The sequence below is a fragment of the Ranitomeya variabilis genome, chromosome 2 (genome assembly GCF_051348905.1).
Source record: "Ranitomeya variabilis isolate aRanVar5 chromosome 2, aRanVar5.hap1, whole genome shotgun sequence".
NCBI lineage: Eukaryota > Metazoa > Chordata > Amphibia > Anura > Dendrobatidae > Ranitomeya > Ranitomeya variabilis.
The window spans coordinates 492598130-492612945 of record NC_135233.1 but is presented as its reverse complement, the minus strand read 5'-3'; the positions used below and the strand labels follow the sequence as shown (position 1 = coordinate 492612945).

Genomic DNA, 14816 nt, shown 5'->3' with positions numbered 1-14816 from the left:
CATGTGGGGAGTGTAAATTAATAACTATTATGGGGGGTATCAGTATTTTTGTAAAAAGCAGAGAATTTCAAAGTTAAAAAATTGCCGATTTTTCCAAAATTTCCGAATATTTAGCATTTTTTTATATAGAAAGGTAAAATATATTGACTCCCATTTAGCACTGACGTGAAGTACAATATGTCACGAGAAAACAATCTCAGAATGGCTTGGATAGGTGAAAGCGTTCCAAAGTTATTAGCCCATGAAGTGGCACAGGTCAGATTGGCTTAGGCACTTGGGTACAAATAGGCCTAGGGCTGAAGGGGTTAATAAGCTACGTATATGTAAGGGCTATCATATCAAAAAATAAACTACAGACATGCATCTACCTAAAAATACCAAAGAGAATTAGTCACTCCGCTTGGTACCGATATCGTCAAATTTGGTTCTTGGCTCATGGACTAGAAGGACAACCTCCTCTTCTGCCTAATGGAGTCACAGCCTCTGAATCTACATTTTATGCATCTACTATTATTCATTTATTTATTAACCGCTCTTGTCTTCTTGGTGACACGGCTCCCCAGCCTCCATGATTACTTCCATAAGTTGTGTAAAGTCTCCCTCAGTTAGACTTATGCCGGAGTCTTTTGGAGAGGGAAACTGAAATCCATTCTGTTCTTTAGTGCCTCCTTCACAGTTTACATCTGGCTGCCCATGAGAGATTTTGGAAGTTGCCCTCTGCAAATTTGGGGAGTTCATAGGAGAGAATGAAAAAATAGGATGTGATGTCTTGTGTCCTGGGGTATGAAGAGCATCGGGTGAAGCCAGAGACGGGTTTTCTTGCAGTAATGCAGATAAGCGGTGGCCTCGGAGTAACCTTCTAGGTATCTGTATAGGACTCTGCACAGGTTGGTCAGTCGCTTTCAGTGAGGAGGTACTCTCCACACTATCTACAATGGCCTCCTCCTGTTCCTCCATACTTCCCAGTGGCCACACAAAGCACTCTTTAGACCCAGGAGATACGCTGGTTGTCTCATCTGCAGTTTCATTAGATGTCCCCATCTTCTTGCTTCTTTGTGTGTGACAAAGGTTCGGAGTTCCGTGAGCAGGAAATCGAGGACAGTATGTTGGACCTCCATTAAGTGGTGTTTGAGGAGCGCTATAAAATCCCGACCTCTCATAGAAAGGGGTAGACATGAATACATTTAGATCACGTAGGGTCTCTCCACCCCTGTTTCCCACGTCTCGGTGTGGAAAGTGTGGGAGTCCTGGAGGTATGCCGCTCTGTCTTCTCATTAACAAGCTCTGTCGTGAGTTGGAACGAGGTGGACTAGGAGAATGAACTCCCAGTAGACGCCCAAGTGGTCCAATCAATGGGGTAGAGTGATTGGCCTCTTCATTCTCATTTATCTGCTCAAGAGGAGGAAACTCCAAATCCTCCTTTTGCAAACTGGAAGGTAAAAACGGAACAATAAATTGTCCTGTAAAATACTGAAAATCATAATACAACTTATTAAATTGTGTGGTTGTATTTCTGTAATGCCACAGTTCTGTGCTGGGCCAGTATACTATACAATAAAATCTGTATGATCTGATCACCCAAAATTTCATAAAAAAATGGTCTAGAGGGGAGGTCCTTTCAGAAAGGTATACCAAACCGGCATTTATGATGGAGCTGACCAGACAAATGGGTCTAAGTAAATGGTGATCAGCATGGTATATGATGAAACAGAAAAAGTAAACTAGATATGGGGGTAGTCATTTTTTTAGATGATTCCTTGCATGTTGGAAGGTTGCATGGTAGAATAGAAAGTTGGGGTACGGTAGTGAATAATTATAACATTTCTATTAAATGCTAGAACTTTGATTTGTATAATGGAAGAAATAGAAGCTAGTAGTCTCTGACTAAAGGTACCTTCACACTGAACGATCCGTGACGTTGCAGCGTCACGTTGAAGCGATCCGTGACGTTGCAGCGTCCTGGCTAGCGATATCGTTGAGTTTGACACGCAGCAGCGATCAGGATCCTGCTGTGACATCGTTGGTCGGAGCAGAAAGGCCAGAACTTTATTTCGTCGCTGGACTCCCGTAGACATCGCCGATTCAGCGATGTCTTCACTGGTAACCAGGGTAAACGTAAAAAACCCCAAACACTACATACTTACATTCCGGTGTCTGTCCCCCGGCTCTGTGCTTTCCTGCACTGTCAGCGCCGGCCAGCCGTAAAGCAGGGCACAGTGGTGACGTCACCGCTGTGCTTTCCGGCTGGCGCTTACACAGTGCAGAGAAGCAGAACGCCGGGGGACAGACACCGGAATGTAAGTATGTAGTGTTTGTTTTTTTTTACGTTTACGCTGGTAACCAGGGTAAACATCGGGTTACTAAGCGCGGCCCTGCGCTTAGTAACCCGATGTTTACCCTGGTTTCCAGGGGACTTCGCATAGTTGGTCGCTGGAGAGCTGACTGTGTGACAGCTCTCCAGCGACCACACAGCGACGCTGCAGCGATCGGGATCGTTGTCTAGATCGCTGCAGCGTCGCTAAATGTGACGGTACCTTTACTATAACCTAAGAGTATGTTTATACCGCCTAGTGTGTGGGAAGATCAGCGATAGAGTGTCATCTTATGGCCGCTGATAAGATTGTTAGAATAGGAACCAGATTGTTTAGGAGGGTCACATTACTGATTGCTATAGTTCTTAGGCCATGTGCACACGTTCAGGATTTTTCGCGTTTTTTCCGCGTTTTTTCGCTATAAAAACGTGATAAAAACGCGAAAAAAAACGCTAACCTATGCCTCCTATTATTTACAGGGTATTCCGCATTTTTTGTGCAAATGTTGCGGAAAAAAAAGCAACATGTTCATTAAAAATGCGGAATTGCGGGGATTCCGCACACCTAGGAGACCATTGATCTGCTTACTTCCCGCACGGGGCTGTGCACACCATGCGGGAAGTAAGCAAGATTATGTGCGGTTGGTACCCAGGGTGGAGGAGAGGAGACTCTCCTCCACGGACTGGGCACCATATAATTGGTCAAAAAAAAAAGAATTAAAATAAAAAATAGTGATATACTCACCTTCGATGTCTTCCCGCCTCTCAGGTGCATGCTGCCGCTTCGGTTCCTATAGCTGGTGTGCGGTGAAGGACCTGCGATGACGTCGCGGTCCTGTGATTGGTCGCGAGACTGGTCATGTGACCGCGACGTCATGGAAGGTCCTGCGCACACACACCAGCTATAGGAACGGACGCCGGTGAGGAGATCAGCTGTCTGCGGGTGAGTATAAGCATTTTTTTATTTTTTTAATTATTTTTAAACATTCTATCTTTTACTATAGATGCTGCATAAGCAGCATCTATAGTAAAAAGTTGGTCACACTTGTCAAACACTATGTTTGACAAGTGTGACCAACTTGTCAGTCAGTTTTCCAAGCGATGCTACAGATCGTTTGGAAAACTTTAGCATTCTGCAAGCTAATTACGCTTGCAGAATGCTAAAAAAAACGTGAAATAAACAGAAAAAAAACGCAAAAAAAAAAAGCGGATTTCTTGCAGAAAATTTCCGGTTTTCTTCAGGAAATTTCTGCAAGAAATCCGGACGTGTGCACATACCCTTAAGACTGGAAATTGGGAAAACATGACATTTCATAGATAGTGATTAGGGCTCTTTCAGACAACTGTAGTGTTGATCCTAGTGTCATCCATCACAACATAGGATCACACTCAGATCAATGGTATTCAGTGAGGACATGCACATGTCCAATTTTTTCCTCTGACCGAGTGGTCCGGGGAAAAAGATCACAGCACGCATGATTTGCCTCCAATAATCCGACTACATTTGCACACTCATGTCTATGGGTCTGTGAAAAACATTGGAACACTCCCGGATGACATCTGAGTGGGGTCCAATTTTCATGGACAGATTGGATGGAGAAGATAGAGAAACTTTTTAGTTCTCCACATCCGAGAAAATTGGATCACACTCTCACCAGAGTTTTATCAGAGTGTGATTAGCGTAATCAGCCCAGTTTTCTTGGATGGAGAACATATCGTTGTCAGCACCTGCCCTTTGAGTGGTGCAAAAAGATTTGGGCTGACATTTTCCATTGTCCAGTCCACTCCTCTATGGCAGCATTTATATTTACATACACAGGGCAGCATTGTTAAGGTTTTTATTCTCTCTCTCTCTCTCTCTCTCTCTCTCTCTCTCTCTATATATATATATATATATATATATATATATATATATATATATATATATATATATATATGATTAAATTTGCATTAGCAGCAAATGTTCTCTTTCCTTATTACACAAAGAATGTATTTTACGGATGAGTAGTTAAGAGATGTTATAACGACGAAAATAAAATTAATTTTTAATATATACAGCTCTGGCAAAAATTAAGAGAAAACTGCAAAAAGTTCAGTTTGTCTGATTTTTCCTTTTATAGGTACAGTATATTTTTGAGTAAAAAGTAAATTGTTCTTTTATTCTATAGACTTCTGACAACATGTCTCCGAGTTTCCAAGCCATAAATTTTGTATTTTTTTTTTACAAAGAAAAATGGTCAAAATTAAAAAAAAACCAGTGCTTTCAAACCTCAAATAATGCAAAGAAAACAAGTTCATAATCATTTAGAAGGAACAATGCTAATGTTTTAACTCAGGAAGAGTTCAGGAATCAATATTTTGTGGAATAACCATGATTTTTAATCACAGCTTTCATGCGTCTTGGCATGCTTTCCACCAGTCTTTCACACTACTTCTGGCACAAAAATTTAAGAAGTTCTTCTTTGTTTGATGGCTTGTGACTATCCATCATCCTCCTGATTACATTCCAGACGTTTTCAATGGGGTTCAGGTCTGGAGATTGGGCTGCCAATGACAGGGATTTGATGTGGTGGTCTCTTAATTTTTGCCAGAGCTGTAACTAATCTCTTCTCAATAATTGGTGTACTAATTCAGTTCTGCAGTCTTTTTTTCTCTATCTTATTTATACACCAGAAAAGCACTCAAAGAATTCATTATTATTGTATGCATAATAAAATCTGAATTTATCCTAGGTGTGGCCCTCACATTTCACAGTTCGTCTAGAGCAGGGGTGGGCAATTAATTTTCCCATGACAGACCGTGACTATTGTGGAGGCTGAACCAATAGGCTGAAATTAATTCTGCTCAATATTAATATTAACATATTAGTCATAATTACTTTATATTAATATTGTATCACTTAATATTGAGCCCGTCTCAGAGATCCTATACCAATATGTAATAGGTATAATATTAACAAATACCTCCAATTAAAAATGTAGTATTATTCTTCTAATAAGTTATGTCGCTTACCCATATGTGGGCATTGCAGTAGCTTAGGTATCCATGATTACGACCACTAACAACAAACTAACACTATATGAGTGGTCGTAACCATGGATACCTAAGTTACTGCAATGCCCTGCAAATGGGGTAAGTGACATAACGAATCAGAAGAACTATACTAATGTTTAGTTCACTGTTTCAGCCCTTCAGCTGTCTCAATCCACGGGCAAGACGGGGACAGCCAAAGGGCCAGTATCTGGCCTAACTTTATAACTGTGCACTATAAAGTTGTCATGCTCAGAAGTAAGGTATAGGTAGTGAAGCATTAGCAGTTACACAGATGCCATTGGGGGGCCTAACAGCCAGTTTATTACGCAGTCAGTGGGGGGGGCTGTTTCAGAGTTTAGTTTAGGGTTCCAGAAACAGAGGTTAATGAATAAGTAGTAAACTACATATAATAACCTTATTTAATGATACTTTTTGTTTACTGGGAAGAACCCATATATTATGGACCAACATGGACTAGAGAGTAAATCGATAGTCCACGAATAAGTCAATGCTTTCCTGCAGGGTCACTAGCAAAAAGGAGGAGTATCTGCATGTCTTTAGGGTAACTAGAGTGAGTGCAAAAGATGTGTATGAACATGGCTGAGAATGGCATTGCTGTGATGGGCAAGGCATCTTAGGTGTTGCTAATTCCACATTTTGTGAGAAGCTGAGCAGTTGGAGGCAGTTTTATAGGAAGTGACCTTATCTGAAAAATTACACCATGGGTATATGTTAGATTCTCAGTTTCGCCAACATCTTTCACAATGTTACAGTGTGTAAAGTTGAATTAACTTTAGGTTTTTAATTTTTGTGGAGTTATATCTTTACCTTATATCAAACGCAGAACCCATGAATGATGGCCTCCGAGTCTCCACTGTAGACGCAGTGTACGGCGGCTGAGCGTCCGAATCATTCCAATATACATCTTTTTCCAGTGGAGGAACATTTTGGTGCATTTCATCTACTGCTAGAAGAGACACCTGATGGAGAATGTCGCATTATCAAAATATTGTCACTTGACTGAATTAGTAATTTAAGAGGCACTGTGACATTTTATAGGTTACAGGGTATATACTTCTATATATCCATCCATAGACATGTACTTATTTCTTTGTTTTTTCTACCAAAATTTTGGGCCATAACACAACATGTTCACCTGATCTATTTAAATTATTATATAAAATAGCATTCATTAAGTGAATTACTATTATTATTATTATTTATTGTTATAGCGCCATTTATTCCATGGCGCTTTACATGTGAGGAGGGGTATACATAATAAAAACAAGTTCAATAATCTTAAACAATACAAGTCCCGACTGGTACAGGAGGAGAGAGGACCCTGCCCGCGAAGGCTCACAATCTACAAGGGATGGGGGAGAATACAGTAGGTGAGGATAGAGCTGATCGTGCAGCGGTTTGGTTGATCGGTGGTTACTGCAGGTTGTAGGCTTGTCGGAAGAGGTGGGTCTTCAGGCTCTTTTTGAAGGTTTTGATGGTAGGCGAGAGTCTGATGTGTTGTGGTAGAGGGTTCCAGAGTAGGGGTGATACGCGAGAGAAATCTTGTATACGATTGTGGGAAGAGGAGATAAGAGGGGAATCAGTAGGATCAATCCTCCTATGCCCTCTATATGGGCACACACAGGGGCGTAACTACCGCGGTCGCAGGGGTCGCAATTGCGACGGGGCCCGCAGTGCTTACAGCAGACTGGGCGGGCCCCTAAGAACTCTGAGCTACAAAATGGGCCTCCGGCCCTTTAAATACATCTTCTTTACAGGCCCTGGTGCGCGTACACTCTCTCAGTGCATGCGCGAACACGGGTGGGACTGCACTTGTCCCGCAGCAGAGCCCCTCCACCGCAGAGAGCCGCACACCACAACTATGGCAGCAGCTGCTCTGTGCGCACAGGACCTGTGATGAGGTCACAGGAGGGGAGGAGTCGGAGTCACATGAACAAGGGCTTCCGTGTAGTGCAGGACAGTAGTGCAGTGCTGGTTGTCATCGTGCTGGAGGAGGGTAAGCTTTTGTGTGAGGTCATGAGGGGTTTGTGTGGATATAGCAGAGCAGTGTGTGTATGAGGTGTACAGAGCGGAGCCGTGTGTGTATGAGGTGTACAAGGCGGAGCTGGGTGTGTATAAGGTGTACGGAGCGGAGCTGGGTGAGTACGAGGTGTACGGAGCGGAGCTGGGTGTGTACGAGGTGTACGGAGCGGAGCTGGGTGTGTATGCGCTGTATGGAGCGGAGCTGGGTGTGTATGCGCTGTATGGAGCGGAGCTGGGTGTGTATGAGGTGTACGGAGCGGAGCTGGGTGTGTATGCGCTGTATGGAGCGGAGCTGGGTGTGTATGAGGTGTACGGAGCGGAGCCGTGTGTGTATGAGGTGTACAAGGCGGAGCTGGGTGTGTATAAGGTGTACGGAGCGGAGCTGGGTGTGTACGAGGTGTACGGAGCGGAGCTGGGTGTGTACGAGGTGTACGGAGCGGAGCTGGGTGTGTATGCGCTGTATGGAGCGGAGCTGGGTGTGTATGAGGTGTACGGAGCGGAGCTGGGTGTGTATGCGCTGTATGGAGCGGAGCTGGGTGTGTATGAGGTGTACGGAGCGGAGCTGGGTGTGTACGAGGTGTACGGAGCGGAGCTGGGTGTGTACGAGGTGTACGGAGCGGAGCTGGGTGTGTACGAGGTGTACGGAGCGGAGCTGGGTGTGTACGAGGTGTACGGAGCGGAGCTGGGTGTGTATGCGCTGTATGGAGCGGAGCTGGGTGTGTATGCGCTGTATGGAGCGGAGCTGGGTGTGTATGAGGTGTACGGAGCGGAGCTGGGTGTGTATGCGCTGTATGGAGCGGAGCTGGGTGTGTATGAGGTGTACGGAGCGGAGCCGTGTGTGTATGAGGTGTACAAGGCGGAGCTGGGTGTGTATAAGGTGTACGGAGCGGAGCTGGGTGTGTACGAGGTGTACGGAGCGGAGCTGGGTGTGTACGAGGTGTACGGAGCGGAGCTGGGTGTGTACGAGGTGTACGGAGCGGAGCTGGGTGTGTATGCGCTGTATGGAGCGGAGCTGGGTGTGTATGAGGTGTACGGAGCGGAGCTGGGTGTGTATGAGGTGTACGGAGCGGAGCTGGGTGTGTATGCGCTGTATGGAGCGGAGCTGGGTGTGTATGAGGTGTACGGAGCGGAGCTGGGTGTGTACGAGGTGTACGGAGCGGAGCTGGGTGTGTGCGAGGTGTACGGAGCGGAGCTGGGTGTGTATGCGCTGTACGGAGCGGAGCTGGGTGTTGTGGATTCTGTTTGCGGGCTCCCTCTGGTGGTTACTGCTGGTACTGGGTGACTTTGGTGGGTTGCGGCCTTTGGTTTCCATCTGTCCATCAGAGGCTGGGTGTTTCCTATTTTACCTGGCCTCTCTGTCATTTCCCTTGCCGGCTATCAATGTGTTCAGATGTGCTCTGTTTGGTTCCTGCCTACCTGCTCCCAGATCTTTCAGGATAAGCTAAGTGCTGATTTTCAGTTGTTTGGTTTTTTGTCCAGCTTGCTTAGAATGTCTCTTTGTTAGCTGGTTGCTCTAGTGGACTGAGGTTCTCCCCATGTGCCATGAGTTGGCACATGGGTTCTTGTAATCTCAGGATGGTTTTTTTGATTAGGGTTTTTTGCTGACCGCTCAGTCCCCTTTTGTGTCATTCTGCTTTCTAGTTTTCAGCGGGCCTCTATTTGCTAAAGCTATATACATCATCTCTATGTACAGTATGTGCCTTCCTCTCATTTCACCGTCAATACATGTGGGGGGCAACTATATCTTTGGGGTTAATTCCTCTGGAGGCAAGTGAGGTCTTGGTTTTCTCTGCAGTACTAGTTAGCTCTTAGGCTGGTGCGTGGCGTCTAGAACCAACGTAGGCACGCTCCCTGGCTATCTCTAGTTGCGTTTGTCAGGCGTAGGGCAGCGGTCAGCCCAGGTTCCATCACCCTAGAGCTCGTCCGATATTTATTACTTTGCTTATCCTGTGCTATCCCTAGCCATTGGGGATTCATGACAGTATAGCCGGCCCACAAAGTGTTAATTGTTTGGGCTGAAGCAGGAGGAAAAGAAGTGTTCAAGGAAATTTTTTTTTTTTTTTTTCCTTCAGAGTTTTGCTGCCTAGCCCTTAATTGCTGTCTAGCTGCTTCTTACCTCCTCTTAACCCTTGAATGGCTCTGATCTTAGCTGTTTATCATGGATGTCCAGAGTTTGGCTTCCAGCCTGAGTAATCTCGCGGCAAAGGTTCAAAACATACAGGATTTCGTTGTTCACACTCCCATGTCTGAACCTAGAATTCCTATTCCAGAGTTTTTTTCTGGAGATAGATCTACCTTCCTGAATTTCAGGAACAATTGTAAATTGTTTCTCTCTTTGAAATCTCGCTCCTCTGGAGACCCTGCTCAACAGGTCAAGATTGTTATATCGTTCCTACGGGGCGACCCTCAGAATTGGGCATTTGCATTGGCACCAGGGGATCCTGCATTGCTCAGTGTGGATGCGTTTTTTTCTGGCATTGGGATTGCTCTATGAGGAACCTAACCTAGAGATTCAGGCTGAAAAGGCTTTATTGGCCCTCTCTCAGGGGCATGATGAAGCGGAAATATATTGTCAGAAATTTCGGAAATGGTCGGTGCTTACTCAGTGGAATGAGTGCGCCCTGGCTGCAAACTTCAGAAATGGTCTTTCTGAGGCCATTAAGGATATTATGGTGGGGTTCCCTGCGCCTACAGGTCTGAATGAGTCTATGGCTATGGCCATTCAGATTGATCGGCGTTTACGGGAGCGCAAACCCGTGCACCAGTTGGCGGTGTCTTCTGAACAGGCACCTGAGACTATGCAATGTGATAGAATTCAGTCCAGAAGTGAACGGCAAAATTATAGGCGGAAAAATGGTTTGTGTTTTTATTGTGGTGATTCAGCTCATGTTATATCAGCATGCTCTAAACGCACAAAAAGGGTTGATAAATCTTTTGCCATTGATACTCTGCAGTCTAAGTTCATTTTGTCTGTGACTCTGATTTTTTCACTGTCTTCCATTTCCGTCGATGCCTATGTGGATTCAGGCGCTGCCCTGAGTCTTATGGATTGGTCATTTGCTAAACGCTGCGGTTTTAGTCTAGAGCCTCTGGAAGTTCCTATTCCTCTGAAAGGAATTGATTCTACACCATTGGCTATGAATAAACCGCAGTATTGGACACAAGTGACCATGCGCATGACTCCCGTTCATCAGGAGGTGATTCGCTTCCTTGTACTGTATAATTTACATGATGTACTAGTGCTTGGTCTGCCATGGTTACAAACTCATAATCCTGTCCTGGACTGGAAAACAATGTCTGTGCTAAGCTGGGGATGTCACGGGGTTCATGATGATGCACCTCCGATTTCTATAGCTTCATCTACTCCTTCGGAGATCCCTGCGTTTTTGTCGGATTATAGGGATGTTTTTGAGGAGCCTAAGCTCAATTCGCTCCCTCCCCATAGAGAGTGTGACTGTGCTATAGAATTGATTCCTGGCAGTAAGTTCCCTAAGGGTCGTTTATTTAATCTGTCACTGCCAGAGCATACTGCTATGCGGAATTATATTAAGGAGTCCTTGGAAAAGGGACATATTCGTCCATCTTCGTCCCCTCTGGGAGCAGGTTTTTTTTTCGTGGCAAAAAAAGATGGTTCCCTGAGGCCTTGTATAGATTATCGCCTTCTGAATAAGATTACAGTCAAATACCAGTATCCATTGCCATTATTTACTGATTTGTTTGCTCGCATTAAGGGGGCTAGGTGGTTCACTAAAATAGATCTTCGTGGTGCGTATAATCTGGTGCGGATAAAACAGGGTGATGAGTGGAAAACCGCATTTAATACGCCTGAGGGCCATTTTGAGTATTTGGTAATGCCTTTTGGACTCTCCAATGCTCCGTCAGTCTTTCAGTCCTTTATGCACAATATTTTCCGTGAATATCTGGATAAGTTTATGATTGTGTATTTGGATGATATTTTGGTGTTTTCTGATGACTGGGAGTCTCATGTTCTACAGGTCAGGAAGGTGTTTCAGGTTTTGCGGGCCAATTCTCTGTTTGTGAAGGGCTCAAAGTGTCTCTTCGGAGTCCAGAAGATTTCTTTTTTGGGGTACATTTTTTCTCCTTCTACTATTGAGATGGATCCCGTTAAGGTTCAGGCTATTTGTGACTGGACACAACCTACATCTGTTAAGAGCCTTCAGAAGTTCTTGGGGTTTGCTAATTTTTATCGTCGGTTCATTGCTAATTTTTCCAGTATTGTTAAACCTTTGACTGATTTGACTAAAAAGGGTGCTGATGTTGCTGATTGGTCTCCTGCGGCCGTGTAGGCCTTTCGGGAACTTAAGCGCCGGTTTTCTTCTGCTCCTGTGTTGTGTCAACCAGATGTTTCACTTCCTTTCCAGGTGGAGGTTGATGCTTCCGAGATTGGAGCGGGGGCGGTTTTGTCACAGAGAAGTTCTAATGGCTCGGTGATGAAGCCATGTGCTTTCTTCTCTAGAAAATTCTCGCCCGCCGAGCGCAATTATGATGTGGGTAATCGGGAGCTTTTGGCCATGAAGTGGGCATTTGAGGAGTGGCGTCATTGGCTTGAGGGTGCTAAACATCGCGTGGTGGTCTTGACTGATCACAAGAATCTCATTTACCTTGAGTCTGCCAGGCGTTTGAATCCTAGACAGGCTCGTTGGTCGTTATTTTTTTCTCGTTTCAATTTCGTGGTTTCATACCTGCCAGGTTCAAAGAATGTGAAGGCAGATGCTCTTTCCAGGAGTTTTGTGCCTGACTCTCCTGGAGACACTGGGCCTGCTGGTATCCTTAGGGATGGAGTAATATTGTCCGCTGTATCCCCAGACTTGCGACGCGCATTGCAGGAGTTTCAGGTGGATAAACCGGATCGATGTCCACCAGAAAGACTGTTTGTTCCGGATGATTGGACCAGTAGAGTCATCTCCGAGGTCCATTCTTCTGTGTTGGCTGGTCATCCTGGAATATTTGGTACAAGAGACTTGGTGGCCAGGTCTTTTTGGTGGCCTTCCTTGTCTAGGGATGTGCGTACCTTTGTGCAGTCTTGTGAAGTGTGTGCTCGAGCTAAGCCTTGCTGTTCACGGGCTAGTGGGTTGTTGTTATCCTTGCCCATCCCGAAGAGGCCTTGGACGCACATTTCCATGGATTTTATTTCTGATCTCCCGGTTTCACAGAAAATGTCCGTTATCTGGGTTGTGTGTGACCGCTTTTCTAAGATGGTTCATTTGGTGCCCTTGCCTAAGTTGCCCTCCTCCTCTGAGTTGGTTCCTTTGTTTTTTCAGAACGTGGTTCGTTTGCATGGGATTCCGGAGAATATCGTTTCTGACAGGGGATCCCAGTTTGTGTCTAGATTTTGGCGGACGTTTTGTGCCAAGATGGGCATTGATTTGTCTTTCTCGTCTGCATTCCATCCTCAGACGAATGGCCAGACGGAGCGAACTAATCAGACCTTGGAAACTTATTTGAGGTGTTTTGTTTCTGCTGATCAGGATGACTGGGTTGCTTTTTTGCCACTGGCCGAATTTGCTCTTAATAATCGGGCTAGTTCGGCCACGTTGGTCTCTCCTTTTTTTTGTAATTCGGGGTTTCATCCTCGTTTTTCCTCTGGTCAGGTGGAGTCTTCGGATTGTCCTGGAGTGGACGTGGTGGTGGACAGGCTACATCACATTTGGAATCAGGTGGTGGACAATTTGAAGTTATCTCAGGAGAAGACTCAGCAGTTTGCTAATCGCCGTCGCCGCGTGGGTCCCCGACTTCTTGTTGGGGACTTGGTGTGGTTGTCTTCTCGTTTTGTCCCTATGAAGGTCTCTTCTCCTAAGTTCAAGCCATCGGTTCATCGGTCCTTATAGGATCTCGGAGATTCTTAACCCTGTATCTTTCCGTTTGGATCTCCCAGCATCGTTCGCTATTCATAATGTGTTCCATCGGTCGTTGTTGCGGAGGTATGAGGTGCCTGTTGTTCCTTCGGTCGAGCCTCCTGCTCCGGTGCTGGTGGAGGGAGAATTGGAGTATGTTGTTGAAAAGATCTTGGATTCTCGTGTTTCCAGACGCAAACTCCAGTATTTGGTTAAGTGGAAGGGTTATGGTCAGGAGGACAATTCCTGGGTGGTCGCCTCCGATGTTCATGCGACTGATTTGGTCCGCGCCTTCCATAGAGCTCACCCTGATCGCCCTGGGGGTTCTCGTGAGGGTTCGGTGACCCCTCCTCAAGGGGGGGGTACTGTTGTGGATTCTGTTTGCGGGCTCCCTCTGGTGGTTACTGCTGGTACTGGGTGACTTTGGTGGGTTGCGGCCTTTGGTTTCCATCTGTCCATCAGAGGCTGGGTGTTTCCTATTTTACCTGGCCTCTCTGTCATTTCCCTTGCCGGCTATCAATGTGTTCAGATGTGCTCTGTTTGGTTCCTGCCTACCTGCTCCCAGATCTTTCAGGATAAGCTAAGTGCTGATTTTCAGTTGTTTGGTTTTTTGTCCAGCTTGCTTAGAATGTCTCTTTGTTAGCTGGTTGCTCTAGTGGACTGAGGTTCTCCCCATGTGCCATGAGTTGGCACATGGGTTCTTGTAATCTCATGATGTTTTTTTTGATTAGGGTTTTTTGCTGACCGCTCAGTCCCCTTTTGTGTCATTCTGCTTTCTAGTTTTCAGCGGGCCTCTATTTGCTAAAGCTATATACATCATCTCTATGTATGTGCCTTCCTCTCATTTCACCGTCAATACATGTGGGGGGCAACTATATCTTTGGGGTTAATTCCTCTGGAGGCAAGTGAGGTCTTGGTTTTCTCTGCAGTACTAGTTAGCTCTTAGGCTGGTGCGTGGCGTCTAGAACCAACGTAGGCACGCTCCCTGGCTATCTCTAGTTGCGTTTGTCAGGCGTAGGGCAGCGGTCAGCCCAGGTTCCATCACCCTAGAGCTCGTCCGATATTTATTACTTTGCTTATCCTGTGCTATCCCTAGCCATTGGGGATTCATGACAGCTGGGTGTGTATGAGGTGTACGGAGCGGAGCTGGGTGTGTATGCGCTGTATGGAGCGGAGCTGGGTGTGTATGAGGTGTACGGAGCGGAGCTGGGTGTGTACGAGGTGTACGGAGCGGAGCTGGGTGTGTACGAGGTGTTCGGAGCGAAGCTGGGTGTGTATGCACTGTATGGAGCGGAGCTGGGTGTGTATGAGGTATACGGAGCGGAGCCGGGTGTGTACAAGGTGTACGGACCAGAGCCGCGTGTGTATGAGGTGTACGGAGCAGAGCCGTGTGTGTACGAGGTGTACGGAGCGGAGCCGGGTGTGTATGCGCTGTATGGAGCGGAGCCGTGTGTGTATGAGGTGTATGGTGCGGAGCCGTGTGTGTATGAGGTGTATGGTGCGGAGCCGTGTGTGTATGAGGTGTACGGAGCGGAGCCGTGTGTGTACGAGGTGTACGGAGCGGAGCCGTGTGT

General features: G+C 46.0%; 1 protein-coding gene across 1 annotated transcript in view; it reads right to left on the bottom strand.

Moving 5' to 3' along the window:
* Positions 1–420: 420 nt before the first annotated feature.
* Positions 421–14816, bottom strand: part of BEST1 (bestrophin 1) — a 34149-nt gene continuing 19753 nt past the window's right edge. The window contains exons 7-8 of the mRNA XM_077292709.1: positions 6173–6324; positions 421–1429 (exon numbers count right to left, since the gene is read on the bottom strand). Coding sequence (XP_077148824.1) covers positions 526–1429; positions 6173–6324 — 1056 coding nt within the window. The 3' untranslated portion in view covers positions 421–525. The remainder of the gene's footprint in view (positions 1430–6172; positions 6325–14816) is intronic.